Source organism: Cydia strobilella, chromosome 1, assembly GCF_947568885.1.
Source record: "Cydia strobilella chromosome 1, ilCydStro3.1, whole genome shotgun sequence".
In the NCBI taxonomy this organism is placed as follows: domain Eukaryota; kingdom Metazoa; phylum Arthropoda; class Insecta; order Lepidoptera; family Tortricidae; genus Cydia; species Cydia strobilella.
The window spans coordinates 2020511-2031901 of record NC_086041.1 but is presented as its reverse complement, the minus strand read 5'-3'; the positions used below and the strand labels follow the sequence as shown (position 1 = coordinate 2031901).

Genomic DNA, 11391 nt, shown 5'->3' with positions numbered 1-11391 from the left:
GCTTTCTCGGGACTCGAAATAAACACTCGCAAGAAAAACCAACTTTCCTCTCTTGTTGCACAAATAACTATTCATTGCTAAAAAATTAAAGCATTTATTATTTTTTTTTAAGAAAAACACTATTAACCTTCTCGACGCATTGTCAAACACAAAAGCTGTCACTCGGACGCCACACCACCGTAGTGTCAAACCTGAAATTGAACTTTATGCGAATGCACATAGGTCTATGTTGCTCTGTGGTCTGTGGCGGATTAATCGGTCTTTGGCGTTAGACCTGCGCTGCCGATATATCGGTCATTGGCGTCCAAAAGTCTATTTTGCCATCAAATAAAGGATGGATGGAAGGTTTGTCCGGTATATAATAAAAGTCCTTCATAATAACTGATCTCTTTACTCAATACATCCTCATTAAATAATGTACACACTCGTGTTCTAAGTCTAGTTGCGGGCGGCGATGGCGGCCAGGTCGGCGATGCAGCGGTCCAGGGTCGCCTTCTCCTGGTCGGGGGTGATGGCCTGCAAGGATATAACATTTGGATTAAGTATACACTCGGTTAGGTTATTTTTAAACCAGGGACTTTATTCTTTTATTATGAGCCTCATTGTACCTTTTTAATACTTTTAAATGATCCTAAGTGACCGTATACACGAGCGCTTTTTCAACGCGCGTTAAAAAAGAGCTTGAATCTGCCCGCACGCTAAATTCGATTTAAAGACCAAGGCTTAAAGTTGAAAATCCAACAGCGCTTTTTAGCGCTACCGCCATCGTGTGAATAAATACTCATGTTTCCATTTGTGTCATTCAAACGCGCGTTGAAAAAGCGCTCGTGAGAATGAGGCCTAAGTCGAAAGACTAATGGAGTTATCTATAAACGCGTTACTGGCCTAAATTAGCTATGAATCGTTTGTCTTTATCTGTCATTTTGACTTATGTATTTGTAAGAAAGGGATAAAACGTAATTTAACTAAATCAGACCCGTAAAGTTTTATGAATAAGGTGGTAACGCGCTGAATCAAAACGTCTGATGCAAAAATGCTCTCAATACAAAAGTTATGGCCTCTTCAAACGTCCCGATAATCGCATGCGATTTGCGATACATTGCGGCATTTGATCGATCGATTAAACTCGTTGCTCCTACAGTATGGCAAAAAAGAGTAGAAATTAAAAAGTGGCAACACTGTAGTGTCGTTCCTTTCAAATCAATCTAAGTAAAGCGGGACGACACTACAGTGTTGGCGCTTTTTAATTTCTACTCTGTTTTGCCAGACTGTACTTACGAGTAGCCAGCAATGAGGGCTACCGCGTTTAATTTCGCCGCTAGGGGCGCTAGTGTAGATGGAGGTATTTCAAAATGTCAAATGCATAGAAGTTTGGGGGGTTTCAAGCTTTTTTATCGGGAATTTTCACTCCTTATCCATAATTGTGGTAAATCTTTGTCCATCTTTGATTAATCATGGTAAACAATAGATATAACTCAATAAATGTTAGTGGTTTAAAAAAAGTGCCTAATAAAATATATGCAATATTAAACAGGTTGAAAAAATGACACATTTAGACGTTAAAATACCTTTGTATATATTAGAACATACTGATTTTATATAAATAAACATAGAAGAATTTTGAGATCTGTTTTTCTGGACATACATCTACAATGGCGCCAACTGGTGAGTGGTGAGCACAAAAACGGTAGCCCTCATTGTCTAAAACGCCAACATGCCATTTGTTGATTACCTATTAAGATGTTAGTCATGACACAGAATATATAATAGTACTAGGTACAGAAGGTTCACTCTCTAATAAAACGCGTCTATTACGACAGATATGACCGCTAGGTGGCGCAAGCACGAGCACGCGTCCGTTCCGTAGCGGTGCGCGGCAACCACTATGGCTAGACACCAAAATTGGTGTGGGCCGCATGTACTTGTAGCGACGCGACGAAATCGTGGAGTGAGACACGCCTGTTCATGATTATAGAAGTACCTTGGTAACGTTGCTTACGATCCAGTCAACCATGTGTTTCTGCGCCAGACGCCTCTCCACGTTGGACTTCTCCAGCTGATAGTCCAGACGACGTTTCACCTGGAATATTTAATATTATGAATGAATGAATGAATTATTCACAATGAACATATGGTAACATAAGATCTTAATTTATATACATTGTTTCCCATTATACATTCAGTCAAGATAGACATGTGAAAATATTTGTCAGTGATATATATATGTCACTCAGTCTGATAAAATTTGAATTAAATACAACTACACGATTAATTACAATTTGCCGCAAATATTTATAATAGTACATAATTAATTTAATAAGAAAATAATAGAGTGATGATGTTAGTTATCAACTGCAGATGTCATATTTGAAAGAAGTGACCAAGTCTTGAATAAAACAAATCTAAATCTATACAGTGTCCCAGAAGAACCACGGCACAATGACACCTAAGTACGTCAACTTAAGAGGAACCTAACCAGCCTAACATGACCCCAGTAAAAGTTGCACGGTTTTCGAGTTATTACCAAAAAAAAAGTTTTTGGCAAAAATTTTTTTTTTTTTTTTATGTATTTTTGGTACAAGCTATTAACGCTGACTGTACTTTTTTTCACAAAGGCAACTAATACTCATCGAGACAATTCTATAAAACCCCAAACACAATTAGGTTTTGTTTTATCACAGAGTTCCTATGACCACCTCCTGTCTCCATCATCAGATCAGCTCGATGGTACCATAATATTGCATTGTCACCCGACTTACATGCGTACGCAAATTTTCAGCTTCATCGGAAACCGGGAAGATGGTTAAGTTAATTACCTTAGATTCCATTACATAGTTACATACAGGTCGAGCTAATAAAAGCGTGTTAAAAAAAAGGCTCGTTTTCAGAAAACGCCATTCACGAGATCAGATGATAAACTGCTATACAATGAAGCTAAACTAGCAGCTAAACGCGCAGTTGCTCAAGCCAAAGCGTCTCCCAATCAGACTTTATACGACAGCCTCGAGAAAGCTAGTCAGGACTATGAAATATACAAAATGGCCGAAACAACGTCTATCCTCTTCCAAGGATTTTAAACTAGCGCACTGTTAAGCCTTATTCTCCTCGGCGATGGCCTTCTCTACTCAATGATGAACTCAGGGATGAAACTGTAGGCCACCTCAAGGTGAGGATGCCTTATAACATTTAAAACTTTCGCGTTTTGAACACATTTAAAATAGGGTCTATCGCGAATTTATTTTGTTACCTTTATTTACCGACGTTGCCACGCGACCATGACCAGTGAAACCTGTGTCGAAACGTCGGTAAATAAAGGTAACAAAATAAATTCGCGATAGACCCGATTTTAATGGGATTTAATATGAGGATGCCTTAACCGTCAGTGCCATATTCTTCAATATGGTCGCTGATACTAATGCAAAAGCTTTGGTAGCATAGCGGTAAAAGCGTGCGTCTTTCAATCTGAAGGGTTCAAACCAATGAGTTTTTCAAAACTTATACACGAAATATCATTTGATATTTACCAGTCGCTTTTCGGTGAAGGAAAACATCGTGAGGAAACCAGACTAATAACAATAAAAGGCCTAGTTTCCACTGGGTTGGAAGGTCAGATGGCAGTCACTTCCGTAAAAACTAGGGCTTATGCCAATTCTTGGGATCAGATGCCAAGCAGATGAGTCGTGGCAAAAACCCGGGACAGTGCTAGGAAGACGATGATGATTCGACCGGTCTGGCCTAGTTGGTAGTGACCCTGCCTGTGAAGCCGATGGTCCTGGGTTCGAATCCCGGTAAGGGCATTTATTTGTGTGATGAGCAGTTATTTGTTCCTGAGTCATGGGTGTTTTCTATGCATTTAAGTATTTATATATTATATATATCGTTGTCTGAGTACCCATAACACAAGCCTCCTTTGGCTTACCATGGGACTTAGAATGTCCTATAATATTTATTTATTTATTATTTATACTAGTGATACTGTACCTCGGAGTAGGCCTTCATGAGGCGCTCCCTGTAGGCTGCCTCCAGCTGAAGCAGCACATTCTCCTTCTTGGCTTGAACAAGTAGTTCCTGGCCCTCGGCGCGCCACTGGGCCTTCTTCTCCTCGGCAATGGCCTTCTCCAGGGACTCGATGGTCTGTGCTCGGCCCTCGTTCCAGTTTGACTCTATCGCCTGGAAAAATATTGTTTATGGCAATTGGAAACACATTTTTAGGATTCCGTACCCAAAGGGTAAAAACGGGACTCTATTACTAAGACTCTGCTGTCCGCTGTATCTCATGAACCGTGATAGCTATCAAACAGTTGAAATTTTCAAAGATGATGTACTTCTGTTGCCGCTATAACAACAAATAAGTACTAAAAAGTACGGAACCCTCGGTGGGCGAGTTCGAAAAGACCAATCGCTTGATTGTAAGCCAATACCGTCGCCCACGGACACCTGCAAGCCTACCGCGAAAACCGAAATTCGCAAATTGTGGGGATCTTTCTCTTTCACTCTCATAAAAACGTAATTAGAGTGACAGAGAAAAATGGTATAGCCCAGACGCGACGCAATTTTCTTGTAGGTTTGAAAGTCGTATTAGTCCGGATATAGGTGACATTTCATTTCACAGTTTGTGATGTTTTGTGTATTGTTATTATATTACTATTTTTCCACGGTTACTCGTCAAAACAACACGTCGTTGCTATTGAAAGAACATATCTATTACTACATTTACATTCTGCCCCTGCCGCTGCCTGCAATAATTCCCTAAATACTGCTGCAGCAGGATCGAGTTCGAGTGTGTGTTTACATACTGCCCTACCACTCACTTCTCAGTTGGGTTTCGGCAATGGCTGACGTCTCTCTCCTCCAGGCGCTCAGCGAGTACTGAGCGACGGACGGAGCAGAATGTGAACACGCCCTGCCGCTCGCGCTGCCTCAAACCGCCATTTTGGGGAGCGCCGGGCAGCGCGAGTGGCAATGGCAGTGGCATGAGAGGTACACACTCGTCCTGCTCACTTCGGCTGAATGTAAATGCGGCATTTCATATACAGTTTTTTTTTTTTTTAATCTTTATTAGAAAAAGGGTTTTTTCACAAATGAAAATGTCACCCTTATTGTGACATAGCAAGACAAATCAACTCTTATTATCTACGCTTAATACCTAAGTTAACAATTTCATATATTTTCATCGCCTTTTTTGATTGCGGGTTGGCCAAAATGAAGTTAACTTCACCTTCACCTTCATATACAGTTAAAGTAACTTACATCAACTTCCTTGTCCAAGTAAGCTCCAATAGAGGGTCCGAACTTCTTGGCAGCGACATAGACCATGACCACCAGAGATAGACCACTGTAGTACTCGTGTTCCATGACGTAGATCTCCTTGCTGCAGAGATATGTGGCCAGGCCGACGCCGAAGGTGTAGGGGCCGGTCACGCCAGTCTTTGAGTGGAATAATTGGAACCTGGAATAATATATTAGATTATGTAGTTGGAGTTAAGTTTTCAGGTCATAAAAAAACGAATTTCTCTACCATTGAGCTTATGGTGACCCAAAGAATAGGAATAACTACAGTAGTAACCATTTTCCCCCTTATTCATAAAACTTTACAAGCCTCAATTAGTTAATTTGTGTTTTATCTCTTTAGTCAAAATTACAGACAAATACAAACGATTAATAGCTAATTGAGGCTGCATGCATGTTTATAAATAATGCAATTTATCATGCACACCCAGAAGGAAAAGAAAAAACAAAAAGGAAAAGTCAAGCAAAGTTGTCAAAAAAATACATAATTTCAAAACTTGAATATGGCATTATACTTTGGGACACAGGTCAGCGAGCCATGGTTATTGAAGTACAATTGCAGCTCTTTAGAAAACTGAACATAAAAACAGAAACTGATAATATTTACTACTTTTAGTTATTTGACTTTGAGCCAGAGAACTCAAGGGTTTTTAAGAATTAAGAATGGTGCAAATAAAGAGCAAGGATAATTTTAGACTATTGAGCCAAGAACGAATACTAACCATTCCTCAGGGATGAATCCAAGGCGCACCTTGCCGGGCTCGCCACGGACAGGCCTGGGGAAGTTCTTCTCATCCCGTACGCCGGAAACGTCGGTGGCTGCGCTGCGGGCCACCAGCGCGGTGGACGCGGACTGTCGGGACGCCGCTGCAATTAGAAAAACATACGTTTACTTATTTGAGCTTTATTGAATTATGTTTAAAATTTGCAGCCTAATACATAATGAATTGATACACTAAGAGTCCCCGGCAAGCTCGGCCGAACTACACCTTTTCATACAAACTTTGCACATACAATGACATGAGGTATATTTAGGTCTGTAATTAGTTTAAATAACTCCAGTTTATAAAACAAACGAAATAGAGCAAAAATAAGTTTTTTATGAAAAAATTAAATTACTTGTATTTTTTTAACTATGGTATCTGAAGCTACATAAACTAATTACAGACATAAATATACCTTATCCTATTGTAAGTACAAAGTTTTAGAGCAATCTAGCTAGTTCTTTTAAAATGAGAGTGGAACTACGTTTGTATGGAGAACCGAGCTTGCTGGGGACCCTTAAAGCACAGACTTTTTTTTTTTTGATTGTGACATCCACTATCTCTACTACTATTATTGGCAAGTCAACTGTTTAGTCTAGCAATAATTAATTTATCAATTTGAAGACACTCAAATGTATGTGTGGTGTATGGATTCTAGTAATGGTTTAATGGCATTCATAATGATTATATTAATTTATACATAGCAGCGCGTGTACGTTATTTTGTATGAGGTTAAATACAGTTGAAGGAGACTTATAAGAATACAACCCTCGGTTGGGCATATAAGTAAGGTATAACCTATACATATAATTGTACTTAATTAACGACGTCGAAAACATTTCCCACCCAAGAACTACGGTAAAATGTCGCAAAATCAACCGAAGTGACTTTAAAAATCTCCGTTAAATAAGAATAAACAGGTAAAACCGATCGTCAATTGTCAAATCGGTGATTACATAAACGTCGTAACTTAGGGTTAAGGTTAAAATCATAGTTTCTTTTTATTACAAGGCGTGTCCAGAAATATATAATTGAAATGTACATACCTGAACGCAAAGCTACGCGTGATAGCATATTTAATAGCGTATTTATAAATTAATTTACAATTTTCGACAGTCCACCACGAAAAAGTACTTTGCGCTAGTGTTGCGAATTCATCGACATATCATGAGACAAGTGACAGGTCAAATAAGTGTGTGGGTATCGATAAATTTGTGTTTGGATTAAAGTATCAAATTTTATTTATCTTTTATCAATAATTTACTTTTTTTTCTATGCTTTTCTTTCCTACCTAAAAAAGTATAAATTTTATTCCATCGTTAGTATCAGACACAGTATAGTAGTTAGACATGAAACCTAGCGACCAGGGGTTAGAGAAAGACATATTCATGTATTGACAGGTTAATGTATAGCAGCATAATCCTTTTTCTCTTTCACTCTTATAAATTTCGGTATTTCGCCATCGCCTCCTACCTATGCCGCCATAACCCGACCATGAAAAAAAACCCGGTCGGTGATAAGGACAAAGCATGGCACTATTTTCTCTTTCCTCTTATAGGAATCGCAATAAGACTATCTTTTTCTATCAAAGAGTGTCAGGCCCTTGGTTAGTATCGATTACTTTGATAATCAAATCGACACGATACATCAAGAATATCGAGATATGAGATATCCGATTTAGGGCTTGTTGGAAATTTTTAATGTTTTATTTATTATTATGTACTTGGCACCACTTGGCACTCACTATTTTATATCTGAAAATCTTATTAACTCTTCTTGGAGCAGGGAGTTTAATTGGTGTTATTCGCAATCCAGCGACCTACTTTCAATATTTTGTTTGTTGGTCATATTTTGCTTTTATTGATCTGTTAGTTGGCTTATCAAACCGCATGTTCGCAGTTCGCTTTACGTGCAAATTATTTCTTTCAAACGCAAGATAGGCTTAGTCGCGACAACTTCGAAGCATAAAGTAATAAAGCATATTAGTGAAATGGCCAGTGTTCAGTCTATTTGGAAAAAAATGGTTAGTTTCTATAGCTTTTATGAAATTTTGAGCATTAAGATCCCATAATAAAAATATTGACATCGTTATCATTTCATTCATGATAATATGAACTAAGTGATAACAGTCTAGTTCTATTCTTTGGTTTCTAGTTGCTACTTATGCTTACTGCCTTTGGGCCATATTAAGTAATAGGCCAATAGCGACATAGACCAATAACGAATTTAAACGCGAATTAGTCAGACTACGTTTTAGGCACACCCGGACAGAAGGAAAAATTATAATCATAATATTAAGACCTAATTGTAACGTATTCTGGCAAATAAACATTTCTATTATAAAAAAAAAACACTGACCTTTGATGAGTGGCTCGGAGACAACATTGATATCTTGTGGGATCATATCCATAAGGCGGGCAATGTCAGTGGCCAGCATGTGGTCAACAACTTCTACTAGCTCGGGCTTGAGAGGGTGGAACTTTGTGAAATCGTAATTGGCTAGTTTGCTGCATCTTCTTAATATCTGTGAAGTCCGTGTCGAAGTTTGTGTCAATCGGGCAGCATTACCAGTTCCATAAGTTTCACTCACCACAACTGGAGGAGCCGGACTTCGATGCAAAGCCAATGACACTGCTCGTGGGATAATACTCAACCAGCAAGACGACATTCATAAAGTACCTGCTGGAGCGAGAGTTCCCTGGCATTCGCATTGGGCCCGAGCCCACCACAGACCGCTTCATCGCCGTCATGTACAAAGAGAAGGAAGGCGTGATCCGCGGCGGCAACACACTCGTCGTTGGCCTGAAGAAACAGTTCCGACCTCTCAAGCCCGAGCTACTAGAAGTAGTCAGCATTTGATCAACAACTTCTAGTAGCTCGGGCGTGAGAGGGCGGAACTTTATGAAGTCGTAATTGGATAGAGTTTCCTGCATCTTCTTAATATCGGGGAAGTCACCCGGTGAGATCCGCTGCTCACACTGGATGCTGTCATACAACTGTCCCAAGTTTTTGATTGAGTTCCTTCTTATAAATATACTGAATTAACCTTATAAAAATTATAAACATAATAATAAAGGGAAACATTTTTTCCATGACAAATACAATAAAAACAAGAAGAACGAAATTTGAATTCAAGAACCAAAGATTTTGCTTTTACTCTTAATTTATTCTATAAATCATAAAAAATATGCAAACCTTGAGGGCCCTCCACACTCGTGTGCGGATCACTCAGTTCGCAAATCAGCGAAATCGACTCCACACTCGCGTTGATTTTTGATTGATGATTAATGTTTTTTTTCTATTCCTGAACGTAATCGATCAATGTTTTGTTTCTAAACGAATCACTAACGTCAAGTGAATATTTATGTTGACGTTTTCTGATAAGGATAATTTATAATTTGGATTATCTTATCTTGTTGCTATTTTCTAAATAAATGCGGAATATTTATCCCTAAAATGGGAATATTTACATCCTGCTGTAAACCTCAAGCGGCAGACGTCTTGACTCCAGATGCAGTAAGTTAAATGCGGTTACTTTGTACTTTTTAGTCTATGCGATCGATTGCAAAACATTGGTGGGTTCAATAAGTTTGGCCTGGCTAAACATTCCAAAGAAGTTCCAAATACCTAACATTATTTCATTAGAATAGGTTCCCGGGTAATGAAATAAGTTTTTAAATGATGAGGTTACAGTCATTTATTTGTTGGATGTACAACTTATAGTGAAACTTAAAAACTCGTTATTGGTTTCTGAGTTTCACTATAAGTTGTACATCGTCATTCGCTCTAATGAGTCATTAAGATTCATCATAATTGGATTATTATTACTTTTATTACGTTTTATTACGTTTCGCACTTTATTCCTCAAAAGAGTAATACTATACTCAAATTAATAAAAAAAAAAAAAAGGAACTTATTCTTAGTCTTTGAATCTTCTTCATTATGATCCCTAATTTATTCTACATAATATTACTTATCTTAATGTACTGTACTAGGATACCAGACGCCGCCAGCTGGTGGAGGCGGCCGAGAAGCGACGACAGGAGGAGGCCTCCCGCGGAGTCAAGGACCCTGAGAAGGTGAAGCGCATGCAGCAGCGGTCTGAGGAGATGGAGAGACGAGAGGCTGAACTGGCTAAGGAGGGAGGATCCAACCTCAAGGTTTGTTAATTTCTACGTGACATTTTTTAAGAATTTTTAAAACATTGAATGTGTATGTTGGGGTTAAAAATAATATTTTTTAACTAACACAAATAAAATTAAGTAAGTCACTTCTGTATAGTCTCTTGTTATGACTCTGGCAGAGTTCCATAATTACTATAACTATGAAACATTGTCATAACGTGGGAAAAAGTATATGTATAGTATATATAAGAGTAAATTTTCATTTTTTCCATATTTCAAAGCTCCCATATAACGTAGTGGCAATGACGGATAGGAACCAGTGACTGTCACTTTTGTTTTTTATCCAAAAAAATAAGGGTGTGAAACAAATTTATGTATATGGCAACATTAAGAGATCATGGTTATATTAAGATATCGGTTTCTGATCCTCGTGTTCTTGGATAAAAGATGAAAGTGTCCGTCTGGTTATTGGTGCCACTATGTTACCCAAATATTCAGGAAAAAGGCAAATTTTAACTTCTCCCCCATTTTTCACAACTAACTTCAAACTCGTGTCTCTTAACTTCAAACTTGTTTAAATCCATCTGTCAGATTGTGCAATCTTCGTATTAAGAAAAGGTGATAGGGTAGATATTCGCTGAGAGGGTCGAATGGGTTTACCCAAGTTTGAAGTTAAGCAAAAGTATGACACATAGGACATAAAAAAATTAACTGTCTCTTTATGTTATAATGTCACTATTTCCCTAGACTTTTTTATTTACTCCAACATTTTCCTACAGTGGACGACAGGGTGAGGTCCGGAGCAAGGCGGAAGTAGTCAGGGCAGTAAGCCCGATCCGCCTGTACCCATTTCCAAAGAAGAGAAATATAGATACAAGAACTAAGGCCCCCCGCTGTATGTTACATTATATCTCTCTGTGGACTTAATATAAGTGAATTTAAACTGTTGTGAGACATACTAACATTAATAATTTCACGGTTTAGACTCACTTGTTTTAGTCACTCGCGCGACATGTTTCGGAGAGGCCTAGGTCTCCTTTCTCAAGCACTAATAGTGCGAGCAGCGTTAACTACACGTACGCAATACACGGTCGTCGTGAACGCTGCTCGCACTATTAGTGCTTGAGAAAGGAGACCTAGGCCTCTCCGAAACATGTCGCGCAAGTGAGTCTAAACCGTGAAATTATTTAATGTAAAGATATGTGTGATGTTGC

The 11391-nt window shown here is 38.6% G+C and overlaps 2 protein-coding genes across 3 annotated transcripts; one reads left to right on the top strand and one right to left on the bottom strand.

Moving 5' to 3' along the window:
• Positions 1 to 375: 375 nt before the first annotated feature.
• Positions 376 to 7235, bottom strand: LOC134753104 (ATP synthase subunit b, mitochondrial). Its single transcript, XM_063688909.1, has 6 exons — positions 7100 to 7235; positions 6012 to 6156; positions 5251 to 5449; positions 3982 to 4170; positions 1982 to 2080; positions 376 to 516 (listed from the first exon to the last, which is right to left on the bottom strand). The coding sequence occupies exons 1-6, from the start codon at positions 7125 to 7127 to the stop codon at positions 439 to 441; spliced, it is 738 nt and encodes a 245-aa protein (XP_063544979.1). The 5' UTR covers positions 7128 to 7235; the 3' UTR covers positions 376 to 438.
• Positions 7236 to 7951: 716 nt separating this feature from the next.
• On the top strand, positions 7952 to 11131 carry LOC134746724 (small VCP/p97-interacting protein). Of its 2 annotated transcripts, none has more exons than XM_063681255.1 (3): positions 7952 to 8076; positions 10049 to 10213; positions 10957 to 11131. In XM_063681255.1, the coding sequence occupies exons 1-3, from the start codon at positions 8044 to 8046 to the stop codon at positions 10969 to 10971; spliced, it is 213 nt and encodes a 70-aa protein (XP_063537325.1). In that variant the 5' UTR covers positions 7952 to 8043; the 3' UTR covers positions 10972 to 11131. The 2 variants fall into 2 exon arrangements, with proteins under 2 accessions (XP_063537325.1, XP_063537317.1); XM_063681247.1 differs by lacking the exon at positions 7952 to 8076 and adding an exon at positions 9433 to 9569 and having other exon boundaries at positions 10957 to 11123.
• The last annotated feature ends 260 nt before the right edge of the window (positions 11132 to 11391 follow it).